We start from the raw sequence: 23703 nt of genomic DNA on the forward strand, positions 1-23703 counted from the left end.
GTGTGTCTTTTGTATATGGGATGATAGAGCCATTGCCATAAGTGGTCAATGCTGACATATAAGTCTACAAATTGTAGTGGAAGAATACTTCTTTCCACAAAACCAGATGCTGAGTATGCAAACCACACATTGTGAAGACCAAACATATCAGAATAATGTCTGTATTTAAATAATATTCACTGAAAAAAAAAATGAATAAAGTATATCTTTTGTAAACAGCATATAGTTGGGTCTTACTTTTTTACCCAGTCTGACAATCTCTGCCTTTTAATTATTTAGTTTATACTTAGTGCAATTATTGCTATAGTTGGGTTAATAATATCTGCCACCTTTTGTCTTTTCTAATTGCCCAGCTTAACTTTTTTTCTCTCCTTGCCTGGAATTTTTGGAATTACCAAGTATTTGGGGGGATTTCATTTCATCTCCTGTATTGGCTTTTTGGCTCTATTTTTCTTTATATTATGGTTGCTTAAGAATTATCATGTGCATCCTTAACTTATTATAATTAACTTATTATAATCCACATTGGATTCATTATTATACTACATATATCACATGCATTATAAGAAACTTAAAACAGAATTCTTCCATTTTCCCCCTCCCATTATTTCTGCTATTTCTGTTCTTTCATACATTTTACTCCTACATTTATACATTTATATGTGATAAATCCCACAATAAGTTGTGTGTGTGTGTGTGTGTGTGTTAGAGAGTCAATTCTCTTCTAAATAAATTCTAAATGAGGAAAGGCCTTTGCATTTACTATATATTTACCATTTCTGCAATTCTTTATTCCCTCACAGAGATTCTTATTGTTATCTGATATCATTTCTCTTTATCTTAAGAACTTTAAAAAATATTTCCTGTAATATAAGGCTTACAGCAGTGAATTCTGTTTTTGTCATTATTTCACTTTACTTTTTAAAGATTTATTTATTTATTTTAGAGAGAGAGCACATGTGCAGGAGGAGAAGCAGAGGGAGAGGGAGAGGGAAAGAGAAGCTCAAGCTGACTTCCCTGCTGAGTGTGGAGCCTGACATGGGGTTCGATCCTATGACCCTGAGATCACAGGCTGAGCTGAAACCAAGAGTTGGATGCTTAACCAATTTCACCACCCAGTCTCTCTTATTTTTAAAAGACATTTTTACTATGTATAGAATCCTTGTTTAATAGATTGTTTTTGCTATTTGTTTTCTTTTGGTACTTTAAAAGTATCCTTCCATAGCCTTCTGGCTGACATTGTTTTGGTGAGATGCCATCAGCAATTCTTATTGTTCCCTGTATGTTATGCATCTTTTCTCTAGGACTGATTTAAAGACTTTATTTTTTAGAGCACCTGGGTGGCTCAGTGGGTCAAGCTTCTGCCTTTGGCTCAGGTCATGATCCCAGGGTCCTAGGATCTAATCTCACATTGGGCTCCCCACTCGACAGGGAGACTGCCTCTCCCTCTGCTCCTACTCCCCGCTCATGCTCTCCCTCTCTCTCAAATAAATCAACAAAATCTTAAAAAAAAAAAAAAAAAGACTATCTTTTGTTTCAAGGTCTAAAGTATTCATGACTGGAGGGTTAGAATAGCCCTTCTGGGGTATGACTTTTCTTGAGTGTCAAGTAAATAACCACGGTATTTAGTGAAGTCTTTCTATTCTGGGTGGTTGGAACTCCCATATCTTTCTCTGCTGGAGAAGCTCTGGGATTAATGTTCGGCATATAGCACTTAGTAGCTGTTGGCCGCCAGGTAGCACAGAGCACTGCCCTGGGCAAAAACACAAGGAGATGCCTCGGCAAACACCTGGAACTCTGTCACTACACATAGCCCTCTCCCTTCTGACTGATTGATCGATTGATTGATTTCTTGATTTTATGTATTTATTTATTTATTTGAGAGATAAAGCATGAACAGGGGGAAGGGGTAGAAGGAGAGGGAGAAGCAGGCTCCCCACTGAGCAGGGAGCCTGATGAGAGGCTCCATCCCAGGACCCTGAGATCACAACCTGAGCTGAAGGCAGGCGCTTAACCAACTGAGCCACCCAGGTGCCCCTCTCCATTCAATTTCTCACAGCACAGTTTCTAGCAAGTTCATTAGCCTCAAACTCTGATCTCTGTTTTCTCTGCCCAGAAAGAGTACTGCTCTCTGGGATTTACTTCCAGGTGCCACAATTTAGGAAGTGCCCTCAGACAGAAAGCAGGTGTGAATGTGTACCTTGCTTTGCCTATTCTTTTTGTTTGTTTGTTTGTTTGTTAAGATTTTATTTATTTGTTTGACAGAGAGAGCACAAGCATGGTGGGGGGTAGGGTGCAGCAGGCAGAGAGAGAGAGAGAGAGAGAGAGAGAAAAGCAGGCTCCCCACTGAGCAGAGAGCCCCATGTGGGGCTCGATGCCAGGTCCCTGGGCTGGGATCATGACCTGAGCCGCAGGCAGACGCTTAAGTGACTGAGACACCCAGGCGCCCCATACAACTTCCTAAACTTTATTCACTGGTTCGATATGAGACAATATATAAATATATAAATGTCCAGTACTGAAAACAGTTGATCGATGTCTTTTGTCGAGTTTCTGATTAGTCATGTGGGGATACTAAGGATTCCATCATGGGCAGAATCAGAATCACTTATACAGGCTAGTTTTCTACCTTACTAACAATCTAATATTCCATCACAAGAATCTAAAAAAAAAAGTAGATTTTTTATATAAATTGTTGTAAAATACAATATCTACTTTCCTGACTTTTAAAATCAAACTTTAAATACAACGTGGACTTTTACCAAAAACTTAACAACAGCTATAGATAAAACTTGTCATCTCATGCTGTCTGCACTGACGCCTTTATGAGCTCTGGGAATGAGGGGCAGCTGGCAGGAATGAATGAATGAATGAACGAACTCCTACCATATTTTGTTTAGTCCCTACCTGCATGTGAGTGTTGTTCCTTTCCCTCTTCATTCTCCCTTCCTTTTGCTTTCCAGCTGGCCTTGGGAAGCTAAAGTTGTTTCTGTTTTGTTTTAGTTTACATATAGCATGAAAGAGAAATCTACTCCCCAAATTGTGATTATTTGGTGTCTTCCAATACTTAATAAAACTCATTTTTGTTTTGCTTTCTTGTTTAGAATTACCTCCTCAATTGCTACAGATTCTGAATCTGCTGAATGTTTCCACTTGCTTTCCGAATTGTAATAGTTATAATACTCCTGCCTACTTTCAAAGGGACATTTAGATTACTTTCCACTCTTCAACTTAACTTTCCATTCATTCAACAAACTGACGTCTGTCACAGGCCAACTTTGTGCCACACAAGAGGCTGAGGGCAGGCATTTCAAGGATGGATAAGCATGTTCTGACTCATTTTTTTTTTTGAAGATTTTATTTATTTATTTGACAGAGAGAGATCACAAGTAGGCAGAGAGGCAGGCAGAGAGAGAGAGAGAGGAGGAAACAGGCTCCCCGCCAAGCAGAGAGCCCTATGAGGGGCCCGTCCCAGGACCCTGGGACCATGACCCGAGCCAAAGTCAGAGGCTTTAACCCACTGAGCCACCCAGGCGCCCTGTGACTCCTTTATAAATGGAAAATCAGGACAGTGGCTTCACTGGTGTGTTTCTTGCATAAAACCTTGGTGTTGTTTTGCGGTTTTGTTCATACTCTTATCCTAGCTCTCTCAAGGCCCATAGAGTGTAGGGCTGACCATGAAATACATCAGTTTGGATGTTTCACTACATTTCAGTACGTCTTCCTTTTAATTTCTTTTATTGTTATTATTTTTTGCTATAATATAATTAGATTTTATCTAACTATTGTGGACCTCGTGATCCCAGTGCAGGTGTGAGATATAGAAAACTTGAGCCTATGTGCGTGCAAACACACACACGTTTACTACCTCAGATCTTATGTATAAAATAATTTCAGACTGTCTTGCAATTGCGATGCCCTTGGTGTAAAGATCTCTTCATATTAAACAAAGACTAAAGTGTGTATGAGTGAAGGTTTGGGAGCTTTGGTCTAATTCTGGCTGAGTAAGGCTCAAAGCAAATCGTTTACTCACATGCAGTCATTTTTGTTTCATATGTAAAATAAAGAAAATAAACTGCCTTCTGTTTATGAGAACTATGACCAAAACAAGATGAAATGATATTAGTGAGCATAATAATCATGAGGATAGCCACATATGTTGACAGTTGAATTGCTAGTCTCTATTCTGAACACATAATGTGAATTAACTCACTTGGTTCTCTGGCAAGGGTATGATGGGTATAATATTAATATCTTCATTTTACAGATGGGGAAACTGAAATACAGATAATTTAGGTAACTTACCCAGGATTAATACGGCCAGCATGCCGTAAATCTAAGATTTCAACTCAGACCAACTCAAGGGATCGAAAACTGCCTTTACACAAAAAATTGCTTTTTAGATGCTGAATTTTAAAAATGTGCTTCAGAATTCTAGAAGTTGGTATTTACTAAACAGAATACTGGCTAGTCTTTACACTAATCTAAAATCTCAGCCTGCATTTCAGAGGATGTGTTTTCCCCTCCAACTTAATTTAATTACATCTGAAGCTGTTCAAATAGCCATCCATCACCATCACATTTTCCGGGGCAGCTGTCATATTAAAGAAATTGAATCTATCACCCTCAAGGCACATAAAGACACAGCTAATAGACTCCTCTCCCTTGACTGTGCTTTTGCTCCAGCTGTTGCCTTATCTCCCCCCTTCCATTCACAGCCAACTTGGCCTGTCTTTCAGACCCTATCTTTCTGGGCTTTCTCCTTCCCTTGACGTTGTTAACCACTTCCTGCTCTTTAAGCCCTCTGTGGCCCACTGATGGCCTCTGACCCTGTCCTATCTCTTTCCGCCTCTTTGGTCTTCTTTCTCATTTCAGGCTTTATGCTTACCATAATCAAGAGTGATTTTTGGGTCTGCCTCTTCTGCACACTTGGAGCTTTCTGAACCCAGGAATCTTTGCACTGGCTCCCCACCCTACCCCCAACTTGGCTCGATGCCAGGAGAGGAGAAGCTACTCATGAAATGGTGTACAACATTACTTGAAATAGCTCCCATTAAGAATATTGTCAGGTAATCCCCTAATGCTCCTTGGAGATGGTAAAGAATCCTATTCCAGGAAAATCATGGATATTACTATCAAGGGAAGGTTTTCTCCACATTTGGGAGGCTGTGCACATTTAAAGACCCAGAGGAAGAGTGCTGTGGAAGAGAACAAGTGATTAAATTTATTGAAGAAATGGAGATAGGATGCCATATTGAGAGGAGAGGGTCCTCAGAGTCTCATCTCTGCTCTTCCTGAACTAAGGTTCCTTCTCCCTCAGAGAGCAAATGTGTTCAAAAATTCCTTTGAGCATCAGAAATATTCTGACAAGCAAACTGTTAGCTCTTCTTCCCAAAACATACTGTGGTGAAGATCTTTGGTGATTAGACATTTAACATATTTGACTTTGGTGACTGGACAGCTACACCCAAATGTGACTGAGTTCATCTTCAAGATGTCTGTGATCTCAGTAAAGCACAACCCTGAATTGTCCCTACCTGCCCCGAGGCTGGAGAGCAGGCAGGGCTGCGTAAAGCTTGGCTCCTGGAGGTGCATCAGCTTCCAAGAGGGATTATCCTGCTGGTTGGACCTGCTCTTTCTGTGTCTATGGGGAAATATACACAATAGTGCTCTTTGGATATTGCTGAAGTTCTGGTGGATACAATCCTCACACTGTCAGAGTGCATTTTAAAAGATGATAATATTTTTAAAAGATGTTGTCTATTGAGAGACAGCACACATGACCTGGCTGAGGAGCAGAGGGAGACGGAGAGAGAGAATCTCAAGCAGACCCTATACCCAGCACAGAGTCCCACACGGGGCTCAATCTCACGACCCTGAGATCACCACCTGAGGGAAAATCAAGAGTTGGATACTCAAGCACCCAGGTGCCACAAGAATAATTTTATCAATCCAGAAAACTGACTGACAGTATTACTCTAAGTCACAAAAAGAATTAAGCTAAGAGTTGCTTAGAAATATCACAGTAGTTTGAGGCGACATCTAAAACAATACTAGCAATCAGCTCCATATTAGTTACTTATATAAGTGACCTATTTCTTGGTCCTGAAGTCTTGTGGTAAGCTGCTCAACGAACAAAAATGATGACCTCCCAGGCACAGTTGCCACACTTGTGGTCTTGCAAATAGTCCTGGATCCCTCAGAAATAATTCTTTATTCCAAGTCTGATTCGGTACCCCATTGGCATCCCTCCACCCTTCCCCACTCCCATTCACAGGCTTTTTGACTCAGACTGAATGACATCACCAGCTTTCCTGGCTCTCTGGCTTGCAGATGGCAGATCATGGGACTTGTTAGTTTCCATAATTGCGTGAGCTGATCCTATAATAAATCTCATCTCTATCTACATCTCTCTTTCCTACTAGTACTGTTTCTCTGAAGAACACTAATACATCAACTTAACAGTTACATGACCTTGGAAAGTTGTTAAACCTCTCTGTGACAATTTCCTGATATCTAAACTGAAGATGACAATATTATCACGTGATTGTTATAAAGATTAATGATCGATGAATGGCACATAGGAAATGTGTTTGTCACCACTGCTACCAGAACAGTAGCACCGTGATCATCCTCTTAGGGAGGGGAAGGCCTGGATGGCCCTGCCACCCACATACTTCTTTCCAAAGTTTTCCCTCTTTGGGAAAGAATGCTGCAGACTAGTGTAACCAGTCAAGATATTGTTTTTAAATCCTCTGGGACAGTATGCTTTGCAATTTATTGAACTGGGGCAGACGGTGGTGTGAAAACACGGTGAACACTCATAGTTGATGAACGACTAGGAGTGAGTCAGGAACAGGCAGTGGGGCTCCGGGAGAGCAGCTATTGCTTATGGAGAACCAGTCATGTGCAGGCACTGTGCTAGGTGAGGCACTACTTTGTGTAAGGTCAGAATTTTCTGAGGGAGAAAGCTAATTATGAGGGGAACAATTAACATGAGTGGAGTAAAACGAACCACTGTATAATGTTAAAGGTAATAACAGTTATTCATAGTGTTTTTATATACATTATCTTATTATAGACTCAATGTGGGGTAATGGTATGATACTCATTTCATGGGTGAGGAAAGTGAATTTCAGAAGGATTAAATGTACCGAGGACCACATAAGTAGCAGAGGCAATGTTATTCCATGAAGAAGCTGTGCTTCTAAATTGAGGACTGTGCTCTAAATTGGAGACGACAAAGAGGTCTCATCCCAAATCAATTGTTGTTAGTGTTCCAGAGCGAGGAGGAGTCTGAGGCTTCATCTGGTGTGTGTGTGTGTGTGTGTGTGTGTGTGTGTGTGTGTGTGTGTGAAGAGTCCTGTCATCAGCTAGTGATATCTGCCTTGAGATGGGGGGATGATGAGTTGTCATCCTCATATAAATATTAAAATATCTTAGGTCTGTGTCTTGTTTGCTTGAGTGTAGATAGAGCAGGATCTAAGATTAAACATGACAGGTGACCACAAGCTCTAAAAGAGACTAGAAGAATGATGTAGTGATTTCTACAAGTTAATACCGCTTTTACAACCTGGTATTGTAAATATATTTTTGAAACAAAAATACCACTTTTCCTTCTTTCCTTCCTTCCTTCCTCCACACCCTCCCCCCCTCCCTCCATCTTCTCAGACATAGATAGAATAATTTGTAAGACTAATTCAGAGATAGTGATATCCAGTCGAATTTCTAACTGTGGTCTTGGGGAAGTCCCACAACCTACTAAGTTTTATCTTTATGGAAGGGAAGCCAGATTGAGTAAGATACACTATCAGTTCAGAGAAGTTGTGAGAGGCCACCAATATAAATAGAATAACTTCACCTCGAATTTAAAATGACATCAAGATCCTCAACTAAGCAGCCCTAACTGCAGGGCAAGTCAACACCTGCTTCCCCATGAAAGAAAAAGGCGAACTCCATCTTTTCATATTTTTACTGTCTGCCCTCCACATGAATGTGGTACATGGGCTAGCCTTCGCTTAGCTAGCCCTGGAAAACCACTTCACCCCCTCTGTGGCCTGGAAAATGACAACCACATGTTATTCCAGTCTTTCCTCTCAGTTTTATTTTCCAGGTCTTAATTCATGATTGCCCTCTGGGTTTCTGTAATGGTAAGGGAATGTTTTCAATTGAAACAGGAGTTCCTGCCAAAATGAAGGGACATGAAAACATGATTCTTCATCACATTTTTGGTAAATCCTCTGCTCTGCATTTGAGATTTGGAATTTAGGAGTTCAATTACAAGAGCACTTTCAAGTGCTGCTTATAAAAACAAAAATGTTTATCTTAAGTCGCAGGCCATCTTTGTATGAGCCCGAGTGTTGAAACTGTGTAGATACAATTTTTTAAGGAAGACTTGTGAATAGAAATGGATGAGGAATCTAGAAAAAGAAATGCTTTTCTCAAATCATTGTTTAACTACTATTATGAAATGAGCCGATTTCAGTAGAACATTCTAAGTTGTGGTTGCTGGTAAACACTTGAGACAAATTGTCTTTACTAACGATAAGAAAAGATGATTCTCAAGTTCTTACAAATTAAGAATTCTTTTGACAGTCCCCCGGAAATTTTGATGTAGAATCATTTCTCTTTTTTCCCCTCAACTCCTTCATTCCTGAGTATCATTAACATGAAAGCCCATTTGTGCTTAACAAAATGGACATGGAGATGTACGCTGATCAAAATGTATGCTAAGGGAAACTTCAGTTTCTTCTTGGATTTAATCTGTATTTGAGTAGAGGTCTGTAACCAATAAAGCGAATGACGACAAGAGCTAACCTTTGTCTAGCACTTCCTATGTACCAGGAATTGTGCTGGAGATTTAGATGTAATATCTCATGTCTTACATCTTAAAGAGATAGATCATTTTATTTGCTCATTTTTAAACCAATGAAGCTGAACCCCTGAAAGATGAAGGAACTTGTTGGTCACACAATTTATAGGTATTACCTTATAAAATATAAGACTTCAAATATAGATAGAATCCAATCCAGACTTTTTGCTTCAGGTCTAGTAAAACTGCCAGGAAAAGTTCTTTCTGTTTGATTATAATCTTAAAAGAGATGGATACCAGATAAAACTAAAGATCTTTGAGAGACAGAACTAAATTCATGTTGGCTCAAGCTTCTGAAATCTCCACGGGGCCCTACGAAGTCCTGAAGAGAGATCTTTCCGCTAGCTAGTAGCTGAAGAGAGAAAAGTAGTCAAGTCTCCTAAATCCCAGACTGGTGAATTTTCTTTTAATGATAAGAGTTTATGACTGGGTAATTATGTTTTAAAATTACATCAAGGTAAAAATAATATCATTATGTGATTCTCAGAAACTAAACTGGGGCTTATAACTGTATCCAGCGGAGCTTATTTTCATGTTCTCAGTCACATCTTCTCAGGGACACAGTGTAGCCCATGGAATGTCAAGGTACGGCTAAGGCAAATGACTCATCAGGGTTGAGATAAGACTGAATACAATGTATTTCAGTTTTCAAAATTATTATTATTTTATTATTAAATGATCAAGAAAAGCCATTACCTACTCCTGAATGTGCTAAACATTCAGGAAAAGTACGAAGAAAAAAAAACTCATCCACAAATCTGTCACTTAGAGATGCTCACTTCACTATTTCATTTAGAACTTATGATTGACATAATTCTAGGCTTTACTGTATGCATGTGTAGTATATATATATTTTTTCACAAAAATGGGATTATAGGGTGCCTGGGTGGCTCAGTGGGTTAAGCCTCTGCCTTCGGCTCAGGTCATGATCTCAGGGTTCTGGGATGGAGCCCCACATCGGGCTCTCTGCTCGGCGGGGAGCCTGCTTCCCCCTTTCTCTCTCTGCCTGCCTCTCTGCCTACTTGTGATCCGTCAAATAAATAAGTAAAATCTTTTAAAAAATGGGATTATAGTTTGTATGTTGTTTTAAAATGTATCTTTGTTACTTAACAGTGTGTTGGCTATGGAATAATTTTAAGTTAAGGCATACAGATGTAGCATAATCCTTTTTTTTTTGGCTATTGCACTTTATTTAAATTCACCTAATATATTTAATGATTCTAAATATGTTAACACATGACACTTGTGAATTTATAGCCAGGTGAGTCATTACAGAACATGTAAGTTAGTTTGCCTAGCATGTCCTGGGGATGGAAGTTATTCAGTGCGTTAGGATCATTCACTCTTAACTTGATTTAATATCCCTCAGTGTGTATTCAAATGGCTTTAAAATTAATTTCACTCAAAAAAAAAATCTTTCCCCAATATTGAACCTCTTCTTATCAGCTAACATATATATATATATATATATATATATATATATATATATATATATATTTTTTTTTTTTTTTTTTTTGGTGAGCTGAAATGCTCCTATCCAGCATATATAAAATAAACTGGAAATCATGTTTAAATGCTCTTATATGTTAAAAAGGAAACATTTCAGTAATACATTTGAAGTGCTTCTTTCATTTTTCAAAAAGGCATCACACAAAAACACTTCTCTCTGGGAACCGGTATTTTGCCTACATAAATACAACCACATGAGTGGTTTGCTTATTGACTGAGGGTTATTTGCTGGTCTAGCATGATCGTTTTTAATGGCTATATAGTATTTCCTTTTGAGGCTGTAGCATGATTTATTTAATTACTCTTCTATGGTTAGACATTTATATTTTTACAGACCTCCCGAAGCCAACAGAGCCTGAGGGAAATCAAGGGTTCAAGATGAATCAGTTTAAGAATGAAAACTTGGTTGATCATCACGGAAAGTATTATAATGTGGCCCAGAAAATCTGGGTACTGTTGGCTTAATAAATCCAATGTTATTAGGCCCTAAGAAACAAGAACAAAGCTAAATAAATAGGAAGTGAATCTGTCATGCAGACCACATTTACTGTTTCAGGGGTGGGGTACAGAGTAGAAAATTAATCCTTGGGATTCAGCTATGTTGGATTTTAGGAGAGCTGCAGCCTGGAAGTGAAGAAGCTAGTGTTAAGTTTTTCTCCCTCCCTACACTTGGTTCCCCTTCCTCAACAGCAGCATGGATACACACACACCCAACAGAGACCTTGGTCTAAAGCTAATTCACCATATATCTTCTTGTCCTCTAAACTATGAAATCTACAGCAAGTAAAATGAAAAGGATGATTTCAAAAGCCTGTGAAAATGTCAATGGCATTTTAGCTGACTGGTTTTCACTTTGACTTCATAGGAACATTTCAAGGAAAGACGAAATCTGTGCCCCAGCACCGGGGCTGCCACAGCTGAAGAAGCTGAGGTAGAAAATGGCGATGCTCTTTTAGGGCAAAAGACAGAAGAGCTGATCAACTTTTTCTTACCCTGCACAAAGTCGAACCGAGGAGAAAAAAGAAAAGAATATTTCATCTTCCCCTCTGTTATGTATTCGGTTGTGTCCCCCTCAAATTTATATGTTGAAGTCCTAAGCCCCTGGTACCTCAGAATGCGACCTTATTTGGGAAAAGGCTCTCTGAGGATGTAATGAGTTAAGATGGGCTCCCTACTCCAGTCTGACCGGTGTCCTTATAACAAGTGGAAATTTGGACACAGACATGCACACAGGGAGAGCACCAGGTGTGGAGGAAGGCAAAGATCAGGGTGATGCAGCAGAAGCCAAGGAATGCCCAAGATTCCAGGAAACCACAAGAAGCTAGAAGAGAGACAATGGATAGACTCTGCCTCACAGCTGTCTGAAGGAACCAGCCTTGCCGACACCTCAATGTCAGATTCCTAGCCTTTGGAGTGTGGCGCAGCAAATTCCTGTTTTTCTCAGCCTCCCAGTTTGTGGTACTCTGTTATGGCGGCCCTCATGGGCCACCACGTCCGCTCCCAAGTCCGAGAGTCACCAGGATTAAGAGATTGCCATTTGCGGGTGAGAGAGGGGACATTGAGTAGAGAACTGTCATGGGCTTGCTGGATATGCCAGAGAGCAGGGCACACGCCCTACCCTGTCAGCTGAAAGCTTGGCCATACCTATCGCCGAACAGGAAAGCCTTCTAAGTATGCCCAGGAAAAGCAGCTGAAGCGCAAGCAGGCCAGAGCAGTATTCTGTCCTGTACAGAAGTGGATTTCTACCTTGCACACACATAGAGGATGTTAATTTCGTCAAGTGATTTCTTGTATCCGGCCAGTTGTGCATGGTCCCTGCTTTTAAAGACCCCTCATGAGCCTAATTTCAAGATGCCGGTGATGCTCTCAAAAGAGAGCACCTGAGAACAGCTTCTGAGGCTAGAGGGGTGGTTCATTAATGAGACTAAGGTTGCTTCTCAGTCTGATTGCACATCGTTCATTTCAGTCCTTTCAAAGAGTGTCTGTAGCAATGGCAACATTGGAGGTAAGCTGTGACTATGAATAGAAAAGAGCGTCTTAAGGCTGAGAGATTTCTACAGAACTGAATCCGCACGACATGTGTCTATAAACTGGCCTGTGCTCAGTCGGTTCAGCCCGCCATCCCCCTGATGCTCAGACCCTCAGAGCCTCTGGCGCTCTGGTCTCCTCCTGCTCTAATCCATCCTTCCCAGCTCTGATCAGTCTCCTGTCTCAGGGTCATCTGCCCAGGTCACTCCTCTCCTCAAAGACCCAGCTCTCCAGGCCCTCGGCATCCATCCCAACTTAAACTCCAGCCTCTTTTCCTTCCCACTCTCTTCTCCAGTCCCTGCCATCTCCTTGCACTGTACTCCATGACATCCCCTGAAAGAGGCTATGTGTCCTCAGGACTCTAATTCTTTTGTTCAGACGGCTCTTTTTTGGAAATGTCCTCTCTCCCATTCTTTTCATTGTAAAATGCTGCTATCTCTTCACATTCAAGTGCAGATACCTTCTCTGTGAGGGCTGCTCAAATCCTGTCAGGCAGGACAGACTGTACATTCATCTGGGCTTCTGTACGGCACTGTCTGTTTTGTTAGAGTGACATTTTTCATCGTGTTATCATTTTTAGCCATTTGCTTATCTGTTTGTTTCCCCCTGAAAATGAGTTTCCTGAGTATAATGTGGGGTCTCGTTTGTCCATGTAAGCTCAGGGCTTAGCATAGGGTCTGGTACGCACTGCACATTTAGGAAATGTTTGTTGAATTGCATGAAAGAACCAGCAAAGCTATGTGCCTCCAAGACGAGGGAACTTTTCACTAGAAACAAGAAGACAGTTTGACTCTGAAGGCTTGGCTCTCTTTCTACAGAGATTTCGCTGAACCTCAATTTAAAGCATTCAGTGGTGAGGTTGTAGGAGGCTTCATGTATCACACATCAGCTTACACTGGAAGAGCAAAGAAAGGGCCAGTCCAGCAAGGTCTTCAGGGGCCTTTCCATGCTTCTGAGGATGGGCAGCTCTATCTGGAGCAGGCTTCCTAAAACTTAGGCTGAAGGAATATACAGACGGGTAGCCTCCAAAGGCAAGAGAGGTTACTGAGTGGTTGGGTGGGTTTCTAGCTTATTTTCCAGTCCCCTCTAATTCTATTCACAGCTCAGATAGCTTAAACATTTTAGGACATAAACCTTCAGGCATGGCTCAAAGAATATTTTAAGGTACGTGTCTTCATCTGTCTTTCCCTTCTGCTCGTCCTTTGAGTTGGCTTTATTTTTAAGCATTTCTTCCCGTGTGGGTCGTGTCAGGATCACCAGAGAAGAGCACCACCTACAGGTGTGCCGAGCACATGTTGTGTGGCTGGACCTGGACGCCCACTCCCTCACCATAGGTGACGGCCTTCCATGCCAGGCAGACAACAGACGTCCAACGTAGTATGTGCAGGGCTGAGCACAGTTCAGACAGACCAGAGCAGATCAGCAGACTATTCTTCCTGTTCACCCTTCCCCACAGTCTGTTTTCCTCATCTTTTTTTCTTGACATTTCAAAGGTCTGTGAAACAACTGGTTTTGCTTTTTTTTTTTTTAGAGTATTCATATAAATATTTTAAAAGATTTTATTTATTTATTCAGGAGAGACAGAGAGAGAGAGTCAGAGGCAGAGAGAGAAGCAGGCTCCCTGTTCCCCACCCGATGTGGGACTCAATCCCAGGACCCTGGGATCATGACCTGAGCCGAAGGCAACCACCCAACCAACTGAGCCAGGCAGGTACCCAATTGGTTTTGCTTCTTAAATAAGTTACTAGAGGCCACTTATACAAATGCTGAAATTGGAATTTTAGAGAAGTCTTATTTATACTTGGTAATCATAGATGCTGAATACTGTCCTAATATCCATAAATATGACTTGTAAAAATGACATTAGATCCCATTATAAGAGCAATATGGCTACCAACTATCACTTTATTAAGAACTTGTTTTTCGTGTAAGATTTTGGAAAGTGTACTCCAGGAGCCCACCTAATTCTGTGTGAGAATTTTTGTAATTTTTATTCACTTTTAATTAAGTAAAGCATTGGGCATTTTTTTTTTATTTTTTAAAGATATTTTATTTATTCATTTGAGAGAAAGAACGTGGGAGAGCACGAGCCAGGGGGAGGAGCAGAGGGAGAAGGAGAAGCAGACTCCCCGCTGAGTGGGAAGCCTTACTCGGGGCTCCATCTCAGCACCCCAGGAACATGACCTGAGCCAAAGGCAGACGTTTAACCAACTGAGCCACCCAGGTGCTACAACACTGAGCATTTTCATAGACAAGGTCCAGTGCTGGATCAAGACATACATCCTATTATTCCATTTATTCCTCAAGAGTTCGAGGTATGATTATCTCCAATTCACATATCTTGTTCAAGATCATACAGTTAGAAAGTGGCAGAACCCACATTAGCTCTCAGGTTTGTATGATTCTATGTCATGCCTTTTCCTCTTGGGTATAAGAACCTTTTAAAAAATATTTGGACTTTTGGGGCACCTGAGTGGCTCAGTCCGTTAAGCATCTGATTCTATCTCAGCTCAGGTCTTGATCTCAGGGTGGTGAGTTGAAGCCCTGTGTTGGGCTCCATGCTGGGCATGGAGCCTACTAAAAAGAAAAAAGAAAAAAAAAAAGGAAAAAAAAGTATATATGGACTTTCAAATTCACAGACTTCCCATTCACACATTTCTAGATTAGTCAGTCACTTTCTGCTTTGAAAACTATTTGCCCTACCTCTAGGTTTTCACTGGGAAAAAAGAGAGAGAGAGAGAGAGCACGCCAAGAAATTGAAAAGTGAAAGGAAAGAGAAATTTGTTGGATGTTTCATTAAATAACACAGGTTCTTAAGTGTTCCTATGAGATAAGGAAAGCAAGCCAGTGCCAGACTTGAAAAGGAAACTGCATGCAGCGCTGTGTTGCCAGCCTGGGAAGGACCGCGGTGGTGGAGAGCAGGAAACGCTGCCTGCCAGGGAAAACTATGACTCAGGGCACAGACAATTGCCTCCTAAAAACCTAAGTGAAAATATTCTCTGTAGAGTCTGGCGAGAGAGCAAGTGGGAATTTCCTATGAATCTCTCTAGAGAGAGAGAGGGAGCGAGTCCTTCTCTGCATGGGGGTGGCAGGGAGACAAACTGCTGGAGTGAAGGGAGCAGCCACTTGGATGTACAGAAGGTCCTCAGAGAACTTGCAGCAAAGCCAGGGACCACTGGAGGGCTTCTTGTTCCCTCTCTAAATCACAGTATCAGTGCTGTGTACTTGGATTAAAAATAACACTTGGAGAAGATGACAGTTAAGAGTATGGTCTCTGGGGGCGCCTGGGTGGCTCAGTGGGTTAAGCCGCTGCCTTCGGCTCAGGTCATGATCTCAGGGTCCTGGGATCGAGTCCCGCATCGGGCTCTCTACTCGGCAGAGAGCCTGCTTCTCTCTCTCTCTCTCTGCCTGCTTCTCTGCCTACTTGTGATCTCTCTCTGTCAAATAAATAAATAAAATCTTTAAAAAAAAAAAAAAAAAAGAGTATGGTCTCTGGGTGGCCCAGTCAGTTAAGCGTCTGCCTTTGGCTCAGGTCATGATCCCAGAGTCCTGGGATCGAGCCCTGCATCCAGCTCCCTGCTCAGTGGGGAGACTGCTTCTCCCTCTCCCTCTGCCTGCAGCTTCCCCTGCTTGTGCATGCGCTTTCTCTCTCTGTGTCAGATAAAGAAATAGAATCTTAAAAAAAAAAAAAATTATGGTTTCTGGTTCCAAATATGTCTGTCTGTCTGTCTTTCTTTCTTTTCTTTCTAAACAAATGTGGACTTGGGTAAGTTACTTAACCTTACTGAGCCTTAGTTTTCTTAATACTTCCCTCCTAGGGGTCTCAGGAGAATTAAATAAGATGGTGTGTATTTATAACACACTTAGCAGAGTCCCTTGCAGAACATATATCTTTAAGAAATGTGGCTGTTATTGTTGTGTTTGGATTCTGTTATTGTTGCAAATATTTGCACTATGAAGACAGAACTTAAAAATAATTGCTTTGGTGATTCCTTAAAAACTTCTGTATAGAATTAGCATATGGGGGCACCTGGGTGGCTCAGTGGGTTAAAGCCTCTGCCTTCGGCTCAGGTCACGATCCCAGAGTCCTGGGATCGAGCCCCGCATTGGGCTCTCTGCTTAGCGAGGGGCCTGCTTCCTACTCTCTCTCCCTGTTTGCTTCTCTGCCTACTTGTGATCTCTCTGTCAAATAAATAAATAAAATCTTTAAAAAAAAAAAAAGAATTAGCATATGATCCTACAATTCCACTTGTGGAAATATACCTAAAAGAACTGAAAGCTGGGGACGCCTGGGTGGCTCAGTTGGTTAAGCCTCTGCCTTCGGCTCAGGTCATGATCCCAGGGTCCTGGGATCGAGGCCCCCCTTGGGCTCCTTGCTCAGTGGAGAGCCTGCTTCTCTCTCTGCCTCTGCCTGCCTCTCTGCCTGCTTGTGCTCTCTCTCTCGCTCTCTGGCAAATAAATAAATAAAATCTTATTTAAAAAAAAAAAAAAGAACTGAAAGTTGGACTCTGGGAGGTATTTACAGCATCATTGCTCATGGTTGCCAAAAGATAGAAACAACTCAAGGGTCCATGGCTGGATTCAGTGGGTGAACAGGCAACTAAAATGTGATATAGACACACAAGGGAATATTATTCAGCCTTAACAAGGAAGGAAATTCTTGCACATTACAACATGGATGGAACTTGGAGACACCATGCAAAATGAAACAAGCCAATCGCAAAAAGACACCTATTATATGATTCCACTTATATGAAGCACCTGAGGCAGAAAGTAGAATGGTGATTGCCAGGGGCTGCTGAGAGGGGGAACAGGGCACAGCGTTCAATGAGTACAGAGGTTCCAGCTGAGGAAGATAACAACAGTTCTGCACATGGACAGTGGTGAAGGTTGCACAAATACGTGAATGTACTTAATGCCACAGAACTGTACACTTAAAAGTGGTTTAAATGGTAAATTTTATGTCTTGTATTTTTTTTTAAAAGATTTTATTTAGTTATTTGACAGACAGAGATCACAAGTAGGCAGAGAGGCAGGCAGAGAGAGAGAGGAAGGGAAGCAGGCTCTCTGCTGAGCAGAGAGCCCGATGTGGGGCTCAATCCCAGGACCCTAAGACCATGACCCGAGCCGAAGGCAGAGGCTTAACCCACTGAGCCACCCAGGCGCCCCTGTCTTGTATTTTTTACCACAATAAAAAAAAGAGAGAGAGAGAGAGAGATGAAATCATTTCCGTGGACTTGGTATTCTGTAACTTGCAATATACGCGGTGGGGTTTGCAACATATAGAGTGCCTTGCGCTCTTCTCAGAGTTTTAGATGCAAAGCTATTGATCCATTTCTGGGCAGCCTTTCAAATTATGAAAGACTAGGGACACCTGGGTGGCTCAGTACCATTAAGCATCTGACTGTGGCTCAGGTCAAGATCTCAGGGCCCTGGGATCGAGCCCTGTGCTTGGTGGGGAGTCTGCCTCCCCTGCCTCTTTCCCTCTGCCCCTGCCCCTGCTCGTGCTTGCACGCTCTCTCTCTCAAATTAATAAAGTCTTTTAAAAAATAAATAAATAAAAATAAAGTCTGTCTTCTTATATTCAGCATAATTATTCAAGATTCATCCACGTTGTTAAGTATATTGGGCATTCATTCCTTTTTATTGCTGAATAGTAGTCCACTATATGGAAATACTACAATTTCTTTTTTTTCTAAGATTGTTTTTGTTTGCTTATTTAGAGAGCGCTTGAGTGGGGGGAGGTGCAGAGTGAACCCCATTTCGAAGTGGGCTCCATTTCTCTCTTATTTCTAGGATAACTGTCAGGAGATAAAATTTAAATAATGTGCTTCAGGTTTCCTAAGAACACATGCCATGGAATTATAAAGCAAAGCAGGAATTTTGAAACGGAATGTCAGCTGAAGCCAGATTACCACTGATTTGGTGGTAATTGATAGTGAACATGTCTCTGGAGTGCACACCAAGTTAATTCACAAGTCAAGCGACTAACTTGATCCCACCTAAATTAGGAGAGTGTATGTCCATGCTGGCAGTTCTAGTCCAATCTCGGGAGTTTATTATTTTAAACCAACTACGCTAGAGGATTTTAGACAATCAAACTGATGTTTGAGAAGCAACAATTAACACTGAGAATGAAAGAATAAATTCATAAAACAGTTTTTGAGGTTCTATTCCCATCAGTATAACAGATGTTGAGAAAAGGTCTGCAATTGGCAAGGTCTGGTCCTGGGTGCAAGTCACCTTCTGACATGACTACCAACTGCTGGTTCTCTCTGTATGTCTCACAGCCGGACTAATCAAGACAGAAGTGGGTATTGATCACGGCCCTGCCTTCTCTGCTGGGCAGACCTCACGTGTATCACATATACAAGCCGACCACAATGGCTGGTGGAACTTTCTCAGAAAGGGCAGTGGCTAGGGTAGGTCCTCCCAGTGGAATGGGCTCCTTTGTAACCCAAAAACCATTTCACATTCATTATCTGGCCTAAGCCACACACACACACACACAAATTCACGAAGGCTTCAGTCGTTCCATATACCTATTTGCTACTCATGTATCTCTTGGGGTAGTATCCACTCATATACCACCCGTTTTTTATTGGGTGGGTTCTTTTTTTATTGGTGAGTTTTGAGAGTGTTTTTTATTTAAAAAATACGTTCTGGATATAACTCCTTTATCAGATACGTGATGTGTAAACATTTTTGCCCAATCTGTGGCTTATTCTTTCCTTTTTTTTTTTTTTTTTGTAGATTTATTTACTTATTTGAGACAGAGAGAGGAGGGAGAGTGCAGGGGACGGGGGAGGGGCAGAGGGGCAGAGGGAGAGGGACCATGACCTGAGCCAAAATCAAGAGTTGGACCCTTCACTAACTGAGCCACCCAGGCACCCCTCTTCTCATTTTTTAAAGACTATTTTATGAACAAGTCCCTTTATCAGATGTATCCGAGTACCTAAATGTGCCTGACACCCAAAGTGCCTAAATATCCGCTTTGTTAACTGCAAAAAGTTCCATACAAATATATGTAGGGACCCTGTGTCTACAGGCCCATAGGGTGGGGCAGGATTCATGTACTTCTATGTAACCCAAATGCTTGCCAGCGCCTTCAAGAAAAAAGTTCCCACCTCCTAACCCCTGTCTGTGGAGGCGCAGAGTCCTCAGAATTCCTTGGATTCCTCAGGTGGGAGGCAGGCGGGGGCAAAATGGCTTCATGTCCTGGCTCCGCCTTGTGTCCCCACTCATCTGGCTCCTGAGTGGGTGTCTGGCCCCCTGATCCCACTTCCCCACGTTATTTCAAACTCAGACCTGGACGCCCTCTATGAGTCCTACACACATGGGAACTTTGTGCTGGTGGCCATCTCCACTGAGGTGCGGGGGGAGACGTTTTCATCAAAACATGGGACCTAATTTTTAAGTTGCATGTGAGACATCCTCGTCCTTAAAAGCCCTTTCTTTGCCCTCACCGGAAAATCTTCATTGCCATCTTGTTCCGGGACCATCACAGAGCTGCTGATGGGCTTCTCTCTGTCTTTTTTCCTCCTCCAACATAGACCCACACAAAAGCACAGCATGGGTGGTGCATGACCTCTTGGGTTAGCATACCCACAACCTCAAGAGGCTCATCAAGATTTCCTTGAATGAGTGCTCTCCTCTGAGGTATTCCAGTGCCCGCTGAAATAGTAACTTTACACCTGATACGTTGCTATCTGTTTAGACAGGCACCTACTCGCAATTGTGCCTTCAAGCAAGACTTCCTCATCCTTATTGGAATTAAATACTAATTATCATTTAAGCTCTCCTGGTGACGGACGTACTTTTGGTATTGTAGATGGGTTGACACACTCAGCGGTGGCATGGGTATTTATAATTCTCCAGAAGAAGTCTTTCCTCTGGCATTCTGGCCCCCAGGACACATGCTGAGCAGAACTTTCCAGCCCCTCGGTATCTGGGCCAATTTAGTGGTGAGCAGAGAAGAGCCTCTTGCTGGGACTGCTGTAGTATCCTCAGCCTAGGGAAGATGATGGGCAGCTGGGATCCAATGCCGAGAGAGACTTCTCGGCAGTTCTAACCATGACCCATTAGTCTGCATTTCTCCATGCCCATCTTGTCTTTGAATCCCTGGCAAAAGGAAGCACATCTGTGGAAGGCTTTTGGCAGAGCTGGGGTGTGGCGCAGTGGAGGGTGAGGAGTTTTGGGGAGAGGGAAGATTTCTTGCTTCACCAGGACCTCAATTGTCTTGAGACAAACGCAGCAGATCCACGAGGGAATATAGCACTTCTTGGTCCCATAGTCCGTGTGTTACTGGCCTTGAGTCAGAAGAGGGAGCCCCAAGTTCATTGTCTGCCCTGTACTGTAGTGTCTTCTCGGAAACCCCTGATTGATACTGATTTCTTCTCCTCAAGGCTGACGCCCTCAAAGGGAACTTGGACTTCTGTACTGCTCTGGCAGAAAATGCTTAGATACGAACAAAGTCTTACATGATTTGGCCCTTTTTACTTTTTTAAACCTCCATGCATTTAGCTATGGTGACCTTGGGGCAGTTCCTAAATCCGAGACTTAGTTTCTGGAACTGCAAAACAGCAATAATGTAATTGTGCCCACCTGAGGGGTGCTTGTGAGGAGGACTTATTTCCAATTACATACATACGGGGGTTCAGTGTCTGGATGGCAGCTAATGGCAGGAGCAGCCACGATAATGTAAATTCCCGGGGGTTCAGTACAAAGACAGAAACCCAGCCAATTGGTACAGGCTGGCCAGGTGCCTGGAGAAGCTCCTAGGAAAATTGTATTTTCTCAGTGTAAGCTCTGAGAAAAATTAGTGAGCTCACTATCTCATCCGAATTTCCCTTTCCTGCATGCCTCCTGGTTTTCCACTTGATGGAAATGACTCTATCTGCCACACCTGTTTCGGATTTGGCTTCAGGGGATGTGCGGTTCAGAGATGCAGAGCATCAGGAAAAGCAGATGACGGAATTCTGTATGAACAGGGCAGCAGGGGCCAGGAGAAAACTTGCTTTTCTGACAAAATGGGGAGAAAACCCAGCCAGAGAGCAGAGATCTAAAGCAGAGTTCTTTCTCCCTCTGGTGTTTGTACCCAGGAAGCAGACAGAAACCCCCAATTCCACGGACACAGGCATACATTTTAGCTGTCCAGGAAGAGTACGAGGGAAGGACTGCTCCTTAACACTGTCAACAGGCGTTCTGGGACTTCTCACCCTTAGCTTACGGGGGCACATAAATATTTTAAAATCCCGCAGGGTTGCGGAAGGGGGCAAGCAGAGCATCCTACAAAGAATTGGAATGAATTTAGGGCAAACCCAAGAGCTCAAATATTCCCCTAGTTGCCCTGATAGCCAGTCAAATTCTAACTTTAGGGTCAGAGAGCCTGAGGGCACAGAGTAGGAGCAAAGAAGCAGTAGAACCCTTTGTCCTAATTCCAGAGCCACCTGCCTGCCTCTTCCATTTTAATTCCGAAGAGGCTGTTCCATTTATTCTCCTGAAAGGTTTGCCTCCCCTTAGCATCTATTGTCTCACATATTCCACATGGCTTTTTGGATTTTAAGTTCCTTGAAGGCAGAGGCCAGAACCTATATGATTTTGCAGGCACATTTTACAAAGAACATCTAGTAGGTGTTCTGTAATTTTTAATACAGGCCTAATGAAATCAACTTGAAATTAATACTGCTATGTTGACTTCTGTTTCATAAAAAAAAAATTTATTTTCCAGGGTGAAAGTTCAAGTAGAAAAATAACTTAATGCATAAATTAATTTTAAAAGTTAAAATCTTTGTCCTTTCAAAAACAGTATCTTGCTTGTCAGTCACTTACAGAGCCTCTGCGAGTTGAAGAATGCCCAAAATCCTTGTCAACATCGTCCATTTCCAGAGGCACAGGCTGAGAGATCTTCAGTTAGGGAGAGAATCTGTAAGTTTATCAAGGAAGAAAAAGCTCTTGAGGATTTCTGCTTGCACTATTGTCCAGGCACAGACGCTGTACTCCTTGGCTTTCAGGTACCGCACGATCCTTAGATAATATCTCTTCAGGTGCAGAAGGGTCCTGTGGTCCCAAGTGAAGTTTTCCTCCTGCATGATGTCTTCCAGGATTTCCTCCAGATGTTCCTTCTGCCAGTGGAGTGTGGCAAGGAGGTTCTCGACAATGCTCTCATTCCATCCCGTGCTTGAGAGATTTCTCCTGAAAATATCAGAGGTCTTCTGGAACATCTCAAGGGTGACCAATACGATGTCCTCCTTCTGGAACTGCTGGGATTTCTGGATCTCCTCAGGTATCTTGAAGTTCATCCTGTCCTTGAGGCAATCTTTAGAAGTTCCATTCAACTGCAGAAGGAGCTCCTGGCACTCCACACTGCTGCTGCTTAGTTGGAATCGAAGCAAGTTATAGTTCATGGCAAGAACCGTGGTGGAGAAATATACCAGGAGAGCAGTTTGGAGGATACACCTGCTGGTCATGATGAAAAGAGGAAGAGTCTTGCCTGCTACCGTCTAGGTGCTGAAGGCAACGCTTCAAGAGTCTGCAGCGTGAATGCCCTTCTTCCATGAGTGTGGCCTTATATACACAGAGGTCCTCTCTCTTTCAGAGGAATTTCCCACTTTCAGTTCTCCCTTTCAGTTTTCCTATGTCATTTAAATTAGCAGTAGATCATAGTAAATTGTTCTAACTAGGGAACTATGTAGTTCCAATAACATATTTAGTTCTAACAAAGCTAAACATATGATTTTCCATTCTCATGCATACAACAACTCTAGAAAGAGATCTAGAAGGCAAATGGGAGGAAAAGTCAAGCAATCAGAGGATTAACTGTTTTTCATAGTTCTAACTATGGAACTATTTTAGCATAGTTACATAGTACATTGTTCTAACTAGGGAACTATGTAGTTCCAACTACATACCATTGTACATAGTTCTAACAAATCTAAACATTGATTTTCTATTCTCATGCAGACAACTCTAGAAAGAGGTCTAGAAGGAAAATGGGAGGAAAAAGTCAAGCAATCAGAGGATGTTACTGTTGAAACACATGATTCTATCTCAATATTTCTAAGGCTGTTTTTTTTTTTTAACCAGACTATAAAACATTTTAAGAGAAGAATCAGTAAAAATCGAGTTATGATTTTTATATCCTGCTTATATAGACAGAAACACACGGTTCTTTCTCAATATTTCTAAGGCTGTTTTTTGGGGGGTTTTTTTGCTGGAGTATAAAACTGATTTTAAGACAAGAATCAGTAAAAATCAAATTATGATTTTTACATCCTGCTTATGTAAACAGAAAG

General features: G+C 42.0%; 2 protein-coding genes across 2 annotated transcripts in view; both read right to left on the reverse strand.

Annotated features, from left to right (window-relative positions):
- The window catches only part of LOC111156576 (3-hydroxyacyl-CoA dehydratase 4), a 97439-nt gene that overhangs the window by 55812 nt on the left and 17924 nt on the right, over positions 1 to 23703 (reverse strand). The gene's annotated exons all lie outside the window — the stretch shown is intronic.
- Positions 22318 to 22878, reverse strand: LOC111156577 (interferon beta 1). The gene has a single exon (XM_022517564.1). It carries the CDS (start codon positions 22876 to 22878, stop codon positions 22318 to 22320), a length of 561 nt encoding a protein of 186 aa, XP_022373272.1.

The sequence above is a fragment of the Enhydra lutris genome, unplaced genomic scaffold (genome assembly GCF_002288905.1).
Source record: "Enhydra lutris kenyoni isolate GAN:26980312 unplaced genomic scaffold, ASM228890v2 scaffoldscaffold47, whole genome shotgun sequence".
Taxonomy (NCBI): domain Eukaryota; kingdom Metazoa; phylum Chordata; class Mammalia; order Carnivora; family Mustelidae; genus Enhydra; species Enhydra lutris.